Raw genomic sequence first — 17,237 nt, 5'->3', positions numbered from 1 at the left:
TATGGATATGCTGGACAAAGGGATGATTCACATCCCAGACCTGATGGAAGGGGATGGTGAGAGATTTCCTCATGCTACTAAGAGCAGTGTGCAATTTAAAACTTATGAATTGTTTATTTCTGGAATTTTCCATTCAATATTTTCAAACTCTGGTTTAGCACAGGTACCTGAAATCGTGGAAACTGAAACTGCAGAAAAGGGGGGTGCCTACTGTACTTGAAAATTACTAAAAGAGTAGATTTTAAATAATTTCTTCACAAAAAATGATATGTGAGGTAAGATATGTTAATTAGCTTGATTTAGCCATACCAGAATGTATGCATATATCCACACATCATGTCATATACCATAAATATATACAATTTTCATTTGTCAGTTAAGTTCATTGAAAAAAATGTTTCTATATTTCTTATAAACTGTAATTAGAACGACGGGCTTGATGGGGTTCAGGATTGGTATTTTTTGGCAAGAATACTTAGTAAGTGATGATGGACTCTTTCCATTGTGACACATCAGAACCACACAATATCTGGTTATCGCTCATTTTTTGTGATGTGAAGATCAGCTTAGGCAACCTGATCCATCTGTAATAAAGTTTCTCATCAGCTTTCTACCTAATGGTTCTAGCAGCTGTTGATAACCGTTGCCTGTATCAATTATTTCATTAAGAATCACAAAATGGCGATATTCTAACATTGCTTCAATATTTATTAGCTGGGATTCTTTTATAAAGAATAACCTTTCCTCATTGCCCATTTGGTTTCCTTGAGAAGGCTGAGTAAATGCCTAATTTTTTTCTTTTAATGGTCAGTTCTCACTTTCTTTCCTAATATCTTCCAAAGGTGAACAATTGAGTATTTTTTAAAGTATCACCATGAGTTCATGGATTTTTAACATATTTGATGAGTTTTAATTCGTTGCACTTATTTTGTGTGTGTGTGCTCAAACTGTCCCCTCTTTGGCTAGTGGGAGCTCCTCAGTTTATCTCTTGACTCCCCCTCATACAACTCCAATGGTCTTTGATAGTCTTTGCTTTCTGGTATGATACATTTTTTCTAGGCTTATCTTGTATTTTTCTGGACTAAACTTGGAACTAGCCATTTCTCTAAGGAGCCCTGGTTCCTTTAATTGAAATATAATATTTAGAGACTATAGCCTGGGCACTTAGGCTGCTTGTTGCTTCTGGGTTGGTTGTTGTTTTTATGCCTTTTCAGTGGACAGAGCTAGGAATTATTTATTTTCTTTTTAAAGAGACAATGTGGTGGCTGGGTGTGGTGGCTCACGTCTGTTATCCCAGCACTTTGGGAGGCCAAGGTGGAAGGGTCGCTTGAGGCTGAGAGTTGGAGATCAGCCTGGGCAACAAAGGGAGACCCCTAGCTCTACAAAAAATTAAAAAATAACCAGGCATGGTGGTGTGCATCTGTAGTCCCAGCTACTTGGGAGGCCAAAGTGGGAGGATCCCTTGGACCCAGGAGTTTGAGGCTGCACTAAGCTATGACCATGCCACTGTACTCTAGCCTGGGTGACAGAATGAGACCCTGTCTCAAAAAAAAAAAAAACACCAAAAACAAAACAAACAAAAAACAACAAACAATGTATTGGTATTGATCTATTCAAATTTTCATCCTTTTAAAATTTTATATTTGTTCTTTTTTTTCAGATGCTGAAAATCTTGGTTCCCAACAACATTATAAGTGCTTATTTGCTTTGTCTTACATACCTAGCAATATGATTACTGAAAATATTTTCTAAGGTTTTTTTTTTTTTTTTTCTGTCTTCAGGGTATATCCCAATAGGGACATACATACAGTTAGATTATTGTGTTTTAGAGTCACTTGAAATAATTTCTTGCTGTGTGATTAAGCCGTCAACTTGCTATAAACGTAGGTTCATTTGTTTCATGTTGCTTTTGTTTTTCAGGCAAAACTGCTGTTTCTTTCATTTCTGTTTAATTTTGTTTTACATTGGTTAAACATTTACAAGTTTCCAATGACAAATTTATAAAACAAGCTACAATTTAAGATGTCTAACTTTTATCTCTGCCCCCTCTGCTCTGTTTCCTTTATCTTATAAATAATGATTTTATTAGTTTTTGGGTTATCATTTTTTTTAATAAGCAAATGAACACACATACACACAAATTATATCTATATTTATATGCCTCTCTTTTTAAGATAAAAACAGCATACTATACCCACTGTTCTGTACTTGGCTTTTCACTTAACACTATATCCCAGAGATCACTTCAAAGCACTATATAAATTCTTCATTTTTTTTATAGCCACATAGTGCTCCATTGTGTGGATGTGTCCTAGTTTATTAAACCAGCCTCCTACTGATGGCTGTTGGGATTATTTCCAGTCTTTCGCAGTAAAAAATAGTCTTGTCCATGTGTCTTTTCACTTAGGCCAGTGTATATTTAGATAGATTCCCGAAAGTGGGATGCCTGGGCCAAAGGCTGAATGCAAATGTAATTTTGCTAGATATTGCCAAATTCCCCTTCGTAGGGCTTGTACCGTTTTGCATTCCCATCAGCAGTGCATGAGAGTTCCTGTTTCCCTGTAGCCTTGCCAAGAGAATATATTGTCAAACTTAGGCATTTTTATCACTTTAATAGGTGAGAAATTATAGCTCAGTTGGATTTAGTGTGCATCTCTATGAGTGAGGTTGCTATCTTCATACAATCACGGACAAATTGCCTTTTTCCCCTGTATACAGATCTGTCCACATCTCTAGACCTGTTCTTTTGATCACATTTACTGGTTGCAAATTTTCATCCTTTGAGAATGACTGAGATACTTTGAAAAGAAAAAAAATCTCTAAAGTTATTTGGTGAATAAATTGCTGGGTTTTTGCTATGGGATGGAGCAGCTGAGGTGCAGTCCTAGGGCTGGTCCATATGGTCTTTTCACAAGGGCTGGTTTGGGCTTCCTCACAGCGTGAGCACAGTCAGGCTGTTTATGTAACTTCCCAGAGCTCCAGAGTGTCCCAGCTAGCCAGGCAGAAGCTGTGTTGCCTTTTATGTCCTAGTCTTGGAAGACATACGGTGTCACTTCTCCTGTATTCTGTTGGTTACAAGTGAGTCACAAGCCTGCTTAGATTCAGAGGAAGGAGGATTAGACTCACCCCCTTGATGGAGGCTTGGCAGGTTTCTATTATAGAAGAGCACGACAGTTTTAAGAACTGTGAAGGATCCGAGATTTTACCCTTCAAGTTAGCCTGTCACAGTTTCTTGGATGCTGATAAGACGTGAGACCTCTAGGTCAGAAACAAGAGGCTTTGTTACTATGGCATAGCAAACGTGAGCATTATTGGCGTATTTGCATGAGCTCCCTTTCCCTATGTCTCACTCGGGAGAAGCAGATGGGTCCAGATGGATCTCGCACATGTGTTACAGACTTCTGTTTCTGCTAATCTACCAAATCTCTTCTCCCAAAGGGTACCAAAGGCCTTGTACATGGAGGGTCAGAGCTCATGTCCCTTGACTTTTCTGAACCATTGATCTGGCCAATCTCCTCTGCCTGTCCCCTCCTCCCCACTTTGGAAAATAACCTTGTCCCTCGTTTCAACCACTGCTTCTCTTCCACCTCTGATTACTATCTTCTCGGCCTCATCCTCATTTTTTGTCTCTTTCCTGGTTCACCCCCACCCTGCCCAAGTCTCACCCCACTTCCCGGCTCTCTTTCCCGGTCCAGTCCCTGTCTGAGGGCTCATCCCCTGCTGACTTCATCCGCCTCGTGGATGCCTCCACAGTTCCCCTTCCTCATTCCAGACCCACCTTGCCTACTTTCGAGGACATCTGACTGCTGTCAGCTGAGTACCTCACATTCAACTTGTCCAAAACTAAATTAACCTCTTTTCCCACACACCTGCCCGTCCTACTGTGCCTTCGTCCCTCTCAGGTCACCGGAATCATCTTTGGTTGTCCAGGTGCAAGATTCGGGGGTTCTTTTCGTTTTATTCCTGTCTTTCTCTCTCTGGACATCCAGTGAGGAGCCAGATCCTGCAGACTGCCTTCGAAATGAATGGTGGCAGTGAATTGTTCCCTCCCTTCCTGTCCCAGCAGTACTGCCCTAGTTGAGGCCCTCGTTAATGCTCCCCTTCAAATCACCTCCCACTGACCTTCCCAGATGTTGGGGCATCTTGGTGGCTTGGCAAGTGTTCCCTTTCCCCCTCATTGCTCCATGCTTGTCTCTTACAAAATCACAAGCCCAGTTGAATTTTATGCATTTCTCACATAGAAAATGCCCTTCTTTCCTCCCTCCCTTCCTTCCCTTCCACAAATATTCTTCAGCACCCACTCTGGGGTGGGCACTGTTTTAGATGCTGGTGTTGTAGCAATGAACAAGACTGATGGGACCCTGCTCTCGGAGCTTATATTCAGGTTGAGGGTAATGGTGGTGGGCAGCGAAATAAATAACCAAGGTAACTTCAGGTGTCAGTAAGCAGCATGAAGAAAACCAAAGTAATGAAGTAGAGAGTAACTGGAGCTGGGGGAAGCGTAGCAGATTAGGTGGTCAGGGCTGGCCTTTTTGAGGAAGTGATATTTGAGTTAAATTATGCATGAAGAGCAGGTGTAGCCTTGTAAACATTAGTGGATACAGTGCTCTAGGAAGAGCCACCAGCAAGTGCAAAGGCCCTGAGGCAGGAATGAGGTGACAGTGATGGAAGGGAACCAAGAGAGGGATGTGGGGTAGGAGAGGGTATATTTGGGGGAGGGGGACATATAGGGCCCTGTGAGTGATGGGCAGGATTTAAGCTTCATTTCTGTGACAGAGGGAAGCAGAGACAGGATTAAGTGCCCCTTCTGGAACCTCTAAACTCCTATTTACTTTTGACCTTTCCTTTCTTCAGACCATATCTCACTCTCCCACCAGAGAGTCTTTCTGGAGCCATGGATGTGATCCTATCACTCTCATGCCCAAAAGGTTTCATGACCCCTATTTCCTACTAGATGAATTATGACATTCTCAGCATGTCATTCCAGGGCCTTTGGCCATCTGGCCTGAGCCCTCTATCCCTACCAGTTCCACTCTTGAGTCCCCACTGTTTCCTAGGCCTGCCCCTTCCTTCCTTCTCTGTCTTTAGTCTTGTAGTTTCCTCAGATGGAACATTTTACCTTCACACTTACTCATTTTGCAAGCCTAACCCCAAAGCCACCCCCTTTGCAAAACCTCCCTGGGCTCTCCCCAAGTGGAACTAATCTATTCCACCATATCTCTGTTCTTCTTATCATTATTTCCACAGCTGTATGGTCAGCCTTGTGTGCATGTGCACAGGCGTGCCCTTCTCCAGAAATGAGTGTTTGTTGGGGGCAGAGATTGTGTCTTGCTCATCATTGATCTCCTGTGAAGGCCTGCACGAGATAGGAGCTCCACTACTGTTGTCTGAGATTGGCGAGCTAGGCACACACCTACTTTGTTACCCATCTTGCCCTTGAAAACACAATGGGTTGTTGCTTGGCTACAAAACTCTGGGCTTTGGGGCATGGCTCCATGGAGATTTATCTGTGTGGTTGCATGGCTGCACAATCGAATAGCTGTTTAGCTGCATGAGTATATAGAAGCGCAGCTGTCTGGCCACAGCTTACGGGGCTCTGGCTGGGCGGCTCCTTAGCTTTGATGGAAAACCTTCCCTTTCCTTTCCTGTGAGTTGCATTGTGATTTCTGAAGTTGATTGTATTTTCCAAAGACGAGCCATTGGGATCTTGGGTGGGACTGCGGCATGCACTGCTAAACATTAAGCATCCCTTGACTCTGGCACCAAATGGCAGTACCAAATGGCTCCCTTATCAAGACAACCAAAAATGCCCCTCTTCCTTTCCAAACTCCACCTCTCCCCACCTGTTAAGACCCCTAGATTATGAGCACACGGGGAGTAAGGTGAGGGAAAATTTGTGTAGAAATTGTGTTCTTCTGTTCATCAGAAGAAGCTTATAGCTGAAAGGGATCCCAATAACCAAGTACAGACCCTGATGTTTTTGTGACATCAAGACCCAGGAGCTTCAGTGCCTTGCCTGATGTCCCAGTTTGTCAGCAACAGAACCACAACCAGAATGCATTTTCTCATTAGTAAAATGGGGACTTACTTGTTTCTGTATAACAACTGCTTGTATATTTTACTTACTTTGGCCTGACATCACTCTAACTGTATCACAAAAACTCATTGAATACTTGAGGCAACTGTATGGGGTCAGATTACCCCCACTTTGCAGATGAAGCCACACAGCTGGTATGACACTTCCCCTCTTTGTGTTACCGCCACAGGCTGTTGGGCTCTCTATGCAATAGAAATTAGCCAGAGGCTGAATGGGAATCACAGGCAAGGCTTTAGTGGAGGCTCGTGTTCGAATACGAGGGAAACAGTGCTGGTTAAGAAGCGACCAGACAGGCTCTCCAAACACAGGGCTGAGGAACTTTTAAATGGGAGAGAGAAAGAAAGTTTAGTGCCAGCACTGGAGTCATAGCATGTAGAGGTGGGATTTGGTTGTCAGTTGCCCATCCAGCTGTCATGCGTCTTCATATATCACATGTCTCGTTAGCATGTTAAATCTCCACCCTTGCACATGATTTTTAGCATTAAACTGAAGGAAAAGGTCTATGAGCAGTCGACTTTGGGCTTCATCTTGGCAGTAACCATTTTGTGCTGGCTCTGACTGGGGCCAGCAGACCCCTGCTCCAATGGTTGCCTCGTCCTGTTAAGGAACCAGAACTACCCTCTGTTGAACCTGGGTGTGAATCATTTTCAAAGTTTCTGTTCGGTATTGTAAGCAGACTTAAGCTCAGGCGAGTAGCCAAAGTCCACCTTCTATACTATCTCATTTGTGCCACAGTTTTCCTACAAAACGCACCCTAAGAACGTGAAGTACAGACTAAATGTGTGATGTGATGTATGTCGAGGACTCAGCAAGTGCTCGATAAATGCCACCATTTATCAAGACTGTGACTGTGTTGGCCTGTGTTCCTCTCAACGTAATCCCTTGCTTCTAGATGTACAAGTTCAATCCTTTCAGTTGTCCTGGGTCTCACTGTCACCTGAGCAGGTTCTCTCTCCATTGTCTGCGTTCCCTGAAATGGCTGCACGCGGTCAGTGTGGGATGAGGCCCTGTCTTGGGGAGAGGAGGTCGTCTTGGCCCAAGGTCCTTTACAGACTCAGAATTTAATCTTCTGCCACTTCATGTCTTACTTGATTTGTAGAGTCCACTTGCTTCTGTAACCTTTGTTTCTGCCACTGTCTGCGGCTGAAATGCAGCAGGTCTGCCCTTTGGTTGTTTTGTTCCAGAAAGTGGAAGAATGAGAGGGAAGAGAAACAAATAAATATCCATCATTGAAAATGAGAGCTGCAGAGAACCCTGCTTCCTCCACACTTTTTTTTAGGCCTCAGGAATATTTTCTCTGTTTTCAGTGACCTCTTTGGATCAGAGCGTGAGGTGGAGCAAATGTGTGGGTGGGGAGAGGGCAGATACCATTATCTGGAATGTGAGGAGATTCTCCCATAGTTGGGCGAGGGAGATAGCGATTTTACTATTGTCCTGAAAGACCCTTTGACTGGCTTTTCTTTTTATTTAAAAAGAAAAATCTCTGGGGTGCTTAAATAAATATATTTGAATGCATCTCTGGGCTATTGAATTTGTTCAAACCCAATGAACACATTAACCATTAATGAGGTGCTTGTGTTTCTTTGGAAAGCCCTGTAATAATCCTCTTAAAAGGAAATTGTACCTATTTAATCTCTTTCTTTGTGTGAAATACTAAATACAGTATCTAAATTGAATTTATAATCCACAGTGCCCAAAGTGACTTCGCTGGGCACAAAGGACACATTGGGATGCTTTAAATCTAAATGGACCCTGAGAATACACATCTTCCAGGTTAATTCTAATGATTGGTTCATAAGGCAAATGGGAAAGCTAATTCTAAGCGTGATAACCGGGGCAAAATGTAATGCTTTTGCTTTCATGAGTCACTTAAGTCCACTATTATGCCCCCAATGGTGCCATGAGTATTTATTTATTTTGTTACCTAAGCTTTAATTTTCTCTTGTGTGGGCTTTGCCTTTGGGATGATATAGAAATGGTCACTATTGAATAGCTCAAGAGACTGAGATACACCAAACATTAATGTGCTCTCAGGGCAGTGGCCTTAGTTTTTACCCTAAAGGAATGAATGAATGAATGTATTTACTCAAAAGTTATTTAGAGAGCACTTTCAAAGTGCACGACATAGTTCTAGGCACTCAGGGTAGATCTAGGAGGAGCCCTCATGGACCTTATAGTCTAGAGCAGCACTGTCCAATGGAGCTTTCTGTGATGGTAGGAAGGTTCTATGTTTGTACTGTCCAATACAGTAGCTGTGACTGTGGATCATTTGAAAATGGGGCTAATGCAGCTGAGGAACTGAATTTGTCATATTATTTAATGTTAATTGAAATTTACATAGCCCAGTGTACCTAGTGGCCACCATACTGGATAGCACAGATAGAAAAAGAGATAGGTAACAAACCAACTCACACAATTAATTAATTATAATTGTTGTAAATGCCACAAAAGAGAAGTCAAATGCTATGGGAAAATAAAACTGGGAAATGTAACCTAATCTAAGAGTCAGCTAAGGTGTCTTTGAAATTTTGACATTTGTGCTAAAAACTGAAGAATGGTTGAGATTCGTTAGGTTGGGGTTGGTGTGGGGAACATTTCTAGCAAAAGGAACAGCATGTGCAAAGGCCTTGAGGCAGGCAGAGTTTGGCACTTCCCAGATATTGAAGGACAGCCAACGTGACTGAGCATCACGGAAGCTGGGAGTGAGGTGAGGCATGACTGGGAGCAGGCAGGCTGGCTGCATAGGACCCAGGCCATGCTAAGGAGCTTGGGCTTTATCCTAACAGCAATGAAAAGCCTTGGAAGGGTTTTGAGCAGGAAGATAACATGATCCAATTACATTGAAAATTTTTAAAAATATTTTTCATAGTGATACAGGCACAAAATTTAAAGTCAAATAGGTCTACAAGACTTGCTATGAAAATCAACAATCCCCTGTTGGGTTTCCCAGTTTTTCAGTTCTCTTGAGGTAACCACTTTTCCCTCTTTAAGCTGATTCTCTTGGTATTTATTTCCTTGTCTCTAAATAATACACAAGTCTTACTCTTTCTTGCCTAAAGCCTGATCTATTGATTACCCACATGAAAGGTGAGGATTTCACTCTTTCACCTCCCTGTAACCACTGCCAATATAGCTGTGACATAATTTGGTTAGATCAATGTTCATTGTTGGTATGACTTTGTTAACACCATATAATAGACTGATTACTTTTCCTTTCACACACACTAGTTTATTTTTGCTTCATTAAATATGTTTTTTATTTGCACTCATCATTAATTCACATCAAACCTTCCTCTCATTGTGTAAAATCTCCTTTCACCATGTTGAAGCACATTAGAAATTGTATCCAGTTTTTTCTTTTTGAGGAAATTGCCCTTGGAGCTTTCTGAGCTGCCCCAGTCTGGGCTGGTTGCTCCCCAGGCTACTGCTGACTTCTCGGCCCAGAATCACTCCTCAATATTGACCTGAGAGTTCCCTTGGCCTCTCTCATGTTGACTGTATCCCGTATTTCCTCTCATGGTTCCCGTATTCTGTGTCTTCTCTTTCTTGATTTGTTCTCTTGTTTGGCCAAGAACATTCTTAAGTAGATTTCTGTGTAGAAGGTGACATTTTTTGAGACTTTGCTTCAAAAATTTCTTTCTTTTTTTTTTTTTTTTTTAAGACAGAGTCTCCCTCTGTTGCCCCAGATAGAGTACAGTGGCATCACTGTAGCTCACTGCAGCCCCCAACTCCTGGGCTCAAGCAATCCTCCTGCCTCAGCCTCCCGAGTAGCTGAGACTATAGGTGTGCACCACTGTGCCTGGCTAATTTTCCTATTTTTAGTAGAGATGGGGTCTTGCTGTTGCTCAGGCTGGTCTCAAACTCTTGAGCTCAAGTGATCCTCCCACCTTGGCCTCCCAGAGTGCTAGGATTACAGGCATGAACTGCTGTGCCCGGCCTCAAGTTTCTCCTTTTCTGCTTAGGATTCAGCTTTCCCGGACTGCTGAAATAGTAAGCACTTGCTCACCTCCTTTCCAGCTTCCATAATTTTGTAGTATATCTTCTTCTTCTCTTCTCTTTGTTCTTATGGGTTTATGCCGTTAAAAGTGCTCTTACATTTGCTTTAGTGGGATTTGGGGGTGGAACAGAGCTAATTGCATTTGCAATTATAAAATTTGACATTTAAAAACTGGCATTCAATGAGCCTATTTTTTTTTTTTTTTTTTAGGCACCTTGGTTATAGTGTAGAAAATGGATTTCGTTGTTTCTCATGATTTTGTATTGTATGGTGTAGTGGATAGAATTGTATCTCCCAAAAAGACGAGTTAAAGTCCTCACTCCTAGTACCTGTGAATGTGAGCTCATTTGGAGGGTCTTTTCAGATACAATCAAGTTAAGATGAGATTATACTGGATTAAGGTGAGCCCTAATCCAGTGACTGATGTTCTTATAAGAGGAAGAAAGTTTTGACAGGGAGGAGAACGTTATGTGCAGATAGAGGCAGAGACTGGAGTGATTCATCTATAAACCAAAGAACACCAAGGATTGCTGGCAACCACCAGAAGCTGGAGGGAGGTATGGAACTGATTCTTTCCCAGGGCCTCCTCAAGGAACCAGCCCTGCCAACACTTTGATTTCAGACTAGCTTCCAGAACCGTGAGACAATAAATTTCTGTTGTTTTAAACTACCCAGTATTTGGCTCTTTGTTATGACAGCCCTATGAAACTATTACAGATGGGTATTAAGTGATTTAGTGTTCTTAGAAATGGAAGTACTTTGAGAAACTTCCAGTGTTCTTAGAAATAGAAAGTGCTGGCCAGGCACAGTGACTCACGCCTGTAATCCTAGCACTCTGGGAGGCCAAGGCAGGAGGATTGCTTGAGGTCAGGAGTTCAAGACCAGCCTGAGCAAGAGCGAGACCTGGTCTCTACTAAAAATAGAAAAATTAGCTGGGTACACACCTGTAGTCCCAGCTACTCCGGCGGCTGAGGTGGTAGGATTGCGTGAGCCCAGGAGTTTGAGCCACTGCACTCTACCTGGGGTGACAGAGCAAAACCTTGTCTCAAAAAAAAAAAAAAAAAAAAGAACCACAAGAAATGAAAGTGCTGTGAGAAATGGAAGGTGATTTTCCCTGAAGCAGAAATTTGTCTTCTGTATCATTTCTTATCTAGCAGTTTCATTGAGTAAGTGCCTTAATTTTTCTTCCACACTATAAAATTGTCATTGTGAAGCACACATCTGATGTGTCTTATTTTTGTGGCTAACCATCATTTGGATGATTCCAAATTTGCTTATAATATTTTTTTTTTCACAATTACCATCCAAATGGGAGAATAATAGTGTATCTTTAGACCTCCAGGAATTTGCTGACCACCGCATTTTTAGGCAAATTGACAAAAAATGTAGGAAAGCATCCAGCATGTAGTAGGCACTTGATAAAGAAAAGTTTTGATGAAATTTATGCCAAAACCATCCAGTAAGGGCAGAAATTTCCAAACTTTAAAGTTAAGTCAACTGGACTTCATTGATTCCATGTTTCAAAAAATTGAAAGGGATTAGGGAAAATGTTACTCAACTTAAGCCTTGACAAAGTTGAATTTGAATCTAAGTAACTGGTAACAGTGGTGCCAGAAGTGAACAAACTGATCTGCACATGCAAAATTATTTAAAAGTTATGATCCTTGACCATAGGCCTACAGTGTACATACAAACCAGAAGGCCCTGAAGAAATTACTTTTAAAACCTGTCACATGAAATAGGAAGAGGCTATGGAAAGGACACCCATTCTCGCAACGAGCAAGGTGTCCTTGTAGAGAACACTGATGGCCTTGATCTGTAAACAATCCAGAGAAGGCAGATTACGGGGCCAGCATGCAGAGCAGCTTTCGGAAGATTCAGATCACAGAAGCTGATGGTTAATAAGGCTCTGAAAGGGGGTTGGATTGTGAATTCATCCCTCCAGCCTCCTCCATCAAGATGGACTTCGAGCAGGAAGGGACAGATACACAAGTTCCACTGTGGTTGTCAGGGAAACCCCTCTGGCACGTCACCAGAAACAAAGAGCGAGCCAGTATGTTCTGGGAACCTGGCAATAAAGGGGAAAGTAATTTATGTGTTTGCTGAGAAAGAACTGAGAAGAGACTGGAGCGCCTCGCATCGGGCACAGCCAGGGGCCCGACAGCAAAGCAAACTGCGCGCCAGGTCCTGGGAAGGGCTTCCCTCGCGGGCTGACGGCACGGCCGCTGCTCTTCTAGCCAAACAGTGGGCCTCTGCTGCAGGCGTGCCAGCTAGCTGATTTTCTGGGCTCACCTTGCAAACTGCAAAGAAGTGGACGAGTGGCAGAGGACACCCCGGATGAATGCATTTGGAAATATATACTGTGCAAAGGACGATTCACAGATGATGGCTTTCTAGCCACCGTTTTAGACTCTCTCCAGGATGGCACCTGGGCCACGTCCTGTGGTTAGATAAGCTTGGAAATGCTCCATTCCACGGACTCCTCTCAGAGGGCCACAACGTATGTGTGCATATTTGAGGAATCCTATAGTAAATAAACCTATTTACTGTGTGTAGTGGTCCCAAAGCTAGGACAACAGTCCTAATCCCCAGAACCTGTGAATAATACTTTCCATGGCAAAAGAGTGAACGTTATCTTATATAACAAAGATGGGATTGAGTTAAAGACCTTGAAAGTAGTAGTTTATCCTGGATTATCAGTAGGGGGGCGAGGAATATTTTTTTATTGATCTCTCCTAGGTTTATGGCTGAGGCCCTATCACTAAAGACATATTAAACAAGAAAAAAGCACACACAAATTTATTTAGTATAAATTTTATGTGACATGGAGCCCCTGTAAGGAAATGGAGACCTGAAGAAATGGTTAAACCTGTATATCTTTATGCTAGGGTTGCTGAGGAGTGGATAGCCGTGGAAAAATATGACAGGACAAAAGGACTGTGATCTGATGGTTCTGGGGGGGATCTTAGTGAGGCTCTTTGTGCAGATTCTTCTCTGTGTCCTTTTATCTTCAGAGATAAGGATATTCCTTTCATCTGGGTACAAGGAGGGCACTTCTCCCAAAAGGGTCTTATGGCCTGCTTCAAGGGAAAGTCTGAAAAATCCTTCCTAGGTTTTTTGACCTGCTTCAGGAAGGAAGGACAGGAAGAATATCAGAGAGACCTTCCTGCTTCTGCTGTTCTTCAATATGCCAAGATGCCATATTGTAGGGTAGTGTGCCCTGAACTCCTGTCATCAGGATGGGCTCTAAATGCAATCACATGTGACCTTGTAAGAGACAGGCAGAGGCATTTCAGCACTACCTCACACACAGAGAAGGCAATGGAAGATGGAGGCAGAGATTGGGGTGATGCGGCCACCAGCCAAGGAATGGCAAGGACTGCTGGCAGCCACCAGGAGCTAGACGAGGCAAGGAACGCCAGAAGGAGGCAGCCCCCTGCTGCCACCTTGAATTCATACTTCCAGCCTTCAGAACCATGATAGAATAAAGTTCTGTTGTTTTAAGTCACCAAGATTGTGGTAATTTGTTATAGTGGCCTCAGAAACCAAATACGCTTTTGTTTCACTCGGAGTTACCCAAACTTATAAATCTATTGCAACTTTTTTCACAGACACCATCTATCATTCTATAAACTTAATGCTCTGAGTAATCCACTCTGGAAAACAGCACTTGAGATGAATTCATGGATGACTGACCCACAGTGCAACACTGAGGACATTTCCAAGCCTGGGTCCATCCCCAGGCTCTGGAGTCCACAGAACGGCCAGTGACTGGGACCATACCACTTGCTTTCCTGCGGTTCCTCCACCAAAAGGGGCATCCTGGCATTTCTGGCTGCCTCTTGCCCATCTCATCAATTGGCACCGTTTTAAATCTGTGAGATGTAATGTTTGAAGTGTGCTGTCATTTCCCACCTTTGAGAACTTGGTTAATAGCTAATATAAAAACTAATGGGCATTGCCCTGTGAGGCGAGCTGCGGCCTACTGGTGGTGGTGCCCGCTTAGGTAACGGGTGAAAAGCTGGTTTCCTTTGACCTGGTACTTTGCCACTAAAGTGAAGTTGAGAACGCCAAACCTGCATTATAGAGTAAACTTTATGCTGACCACTAACCATGAATATGCATAACCACACTTCACACACTGGATAGATGTGGCATTGTCATTCCGGGGCTGACTCCTGATCCCTCCCCACGAGAATTTTGGGTGAAGCACTATTAATAGTTGGGCCTGAAACATGAAATTTCTTTTCTGCTTTGTCCAGAGCTGTTTCTTCTTTTGGCCTTGTTATTTTGTATCTTTTGCCGTTTCCTAGCCCACACTGGTTTGCCACAGAATCAGTCAATATCCAAGAGGTCTACGCTTCTTCCTGCGCAAGCGTGCAACATCTCCACTCCGGCTACATTTCCTGAGGCTCCAACCAGCACCCTTCCCAGTATCCTATTGTTTAAATCCACAAAATGGTAGAATTTTTGAATATTTACACCCATTTGATGTGGACTCTGCAACGTGCCTGCTTCAGCCACCCAAATGGCTTTCTTGCTCTCTGCCTCATTCTGGGGGCTCTGAAAGGATGGAGAGGCTTGGCATGTGGTTATAGATGGAACACCCGGGCTTTTAAGAGAGCAAATTTGCCATCTGAAAATCGATCATCTTTAGTGAGATTTAAATGTGGGTTAAACACGCAGTGACAGAACTCACACACCATTTTCGTGACTTCTGGAATGCAGAGGTAGGAGCAGGTAGGAAGCGGTTTCTGTAACAGCATTAGACTGCGTGGAGCTCTAAGGGCAGAACACTTTCTGATTACTTGTTGCCCACTTAGTCCACATGTCTCCATCGGGAGGGAGCCAACTGAGCAGGGGTTCCTGAGGTCTGCGTGAGTCCCAAAGTGCTTGTCAGTGAGAGAGCTTTCTGCTGCAAGGGACAGAATGCCCCACTGGGGCCGCTGACCAGTAAGGAATGTGTCGTCTCCATAGCAAGCAGCTCGGAGGCAGGGCGGCTCCGGTGAGCTAACTGCATGGCACAGCGAGGCTGGCTCCCAGGGCACCTGCCCCGTGACGACAGGTCTTCATTCATTCTCAGGCAACACCATTCAGAGGGAGGAAAGGCAGGTTCCCTCTTTGTCTCTTTCCCAGAAGCCCCTTGGAAGATGACCTTGACATCTCATGGGATGTGATTAAATCTGGTGCTCACCACAGAACAAATTACTGAGAAAGGAGAAGATGTTATCATGATTATCTCAAACCAGTCATGCTTCATCCCCTCGGGCTGGGGGAGGAGCTGCCAGAGGCTGGGAGAGCCAGGGTTGGTATTTCTGCCTTTGTTACTGAAGATGGGGTCTTCAAGAAGGGAGAGGATGGCTGTTGGGTGGCCAACCAGCAATATGGCCAAGAGTTCTTCGTGAGAAGGCCAAAGTGATGGGAAGTAGAGGCTAACAGGGAAAGTCTTATTTCTCTTTTAGGTCCTAACCATTTCCATCACCAAATCCCATTGTCCACATCCCCCTGGTTTTGCCCATCAGCCCGTTACCCTCCTGCCTCGCACTTGCATAGAGGGACAATAGTCTAAGGGCTCTGCTGGATCAAGGACTGCTCAGGCAGCATGGCCAGGTGAGAGAGGGCATGGGAGGACCAGATCTGGGCAGGTGCACATGGGCCAGCAGTACAAGGACCAAGTGATTCACACCCTGGGAGATCTCTCTGGCCCAGGTGTCATGAGGCATGTTTCCCTGCTAGGTGGGGACATTTAGGCTTCAGCATAGCTGCCCTGGAATTGCTAACAGTGATCAGTTCTTTTCTAACAAAGAGGCTGCAGTGAGTAATTATCTAGCCCCACCACCTCTGTTCCATATCTGCCCACGAACCTCAGCACATTAATTTCTGAAACTGGCACAGGCATAGAAGTCATAGTTGTGTCACTGGAATACCTAAGTTTGAGCACTGTTGGGTACTGACTGAATTTCTGTGCATGGTCCCTAAAAGCAGGATGGAAAAACTCCCATGTCACGTGTGCTAGTTTCCTGTCGCTGCTATAACAAATGACCACAGACTCAGTAGCTTGAACAACACAAATTTATTATCTTCCAGTTCTGTAGGTTAGAAGTCTGACACGCTCTCGCTGGGCTAAGGTATCAGCAGGGCTGCATTCCTTACTGGAGGTTCCTTGGGAGAATCCACTTGCTTGCCCCTTCCAGCTTCTAGAGGCAGCCTGCATTCCCTGGTCCATGGCTCCTTCCTCCATCTTCAAAACTAGCAACACTGCAGCTCTCTGTGCCTTTCTTCAGTAGTCACATCCTCAATTCTCTATCTTCTGAATCCCTCTTCCACTTTTAAGGACTCTGGTGATTACACTGGGCTCACCCAGATATTCCAGGATAATCTATTTTAAGGCCAGCTGATTATCAACCTTAATGCCATTTATAACCTTAATTCCCTTTTGCCATGGAACCTAACATATTCACAGGTGCTGGTGATTAGGAGTGAATATCTGTAGGTGGGGCATTATTCTGCCTAATATACCACATCACCAGAGTTGTGCTTAATACATAGAGAGCTGCCATTTATTGAGCACCTACTAGGTGTCAGACAGTGTTAGGTGCTTTACAGATTATTTCATTTAATTCCCCAACATTTGAACCCTAATTTACAAGTGAGAAAATACTGGCTCAGAGAGGCTTAGTGAGTCACCCAAAGTTACACAGCTGGTGATGATGGAATTCAGTCCATATGTCCTCCATTCCATTCTGCCTTGTGTAACCCTTTGTTTCCTCCCAAATAGACCCAGAGTCTTCAAAATGTATGTCAGCACACGTACAAGTATATGGGAGTGAGGGAAAAATCATAGTAAGAAGTCATTTCCTGAACTTGAAGCTAAGGAGAATCAACTTAAAATAGATGGGAGTGACAACCAGAAGTGGTGATTTACCCAAGGGATAATTGGTGACTGTTTGACTGCTGACAACAGAAGGCCATCAGGATGCAGGCTCAAGAGACCTACGTGGACTAAAGCACAGAGAGCTGTCATTTACTCGGTTTATAAGTTGCCTGATGCAGGGGTATCTTTGGAGTCTGATCAGTGTGGGAACTGGGTAATAAGAATGTCTTGGTTTTTACCCAGCGCTCTGTTAAGGAGAGACGTGTCCT

General features: G+C 43.6%; 1 protein-coding gene across 2 annotated transcripts in view; it reads left to right on the top strand.

Moving 5' to 3' along the window:
- Window positions 1-17,237, top strand: part of BAALC (BAALC binder of MAP3K1 and KLF4) — a 65,513-nt gene that overhangs the window by 15,809 nt on the left and 32,467 nt on the right. Inside the window, exon 2 of one of the 2 annotated variants that reach the window (XM_069466159.1) lies at window positions 2,290-2,298. The exons of the other annotated variant lie outside the window; for it this stretch is intronic. Within the exon in view, the coding sequence (XP_069322260.1) occupies window positions 2,290-2,298 (9 nt within the window). The remainder of the gene's footprint in view (window positions 1-2,289; window positions 2,299-17,237) is intronic. 2 annotated transcript variants of the gene reach the window in all.

Source organism: Eulemur rufifrons, chromosome 3 (assembly GCF_041146395.1).
Source record: "Eulemur rufifrons isolate Redbay chromosome 3, OSU_ERuf_1, whole genome shotgun sequence".
Taxonomy (NCBI): Eukaryota; Metazoa; Chordata; class Mammalia; order Primates; family Lemuridae; genus Eulemur; species Eulemur rufifrons.
The sequence above is the reverse complement of the archived record's forward strand: the minus strand, read 5'-3'. Positions and strand labels throughout refer to the sequence as shown.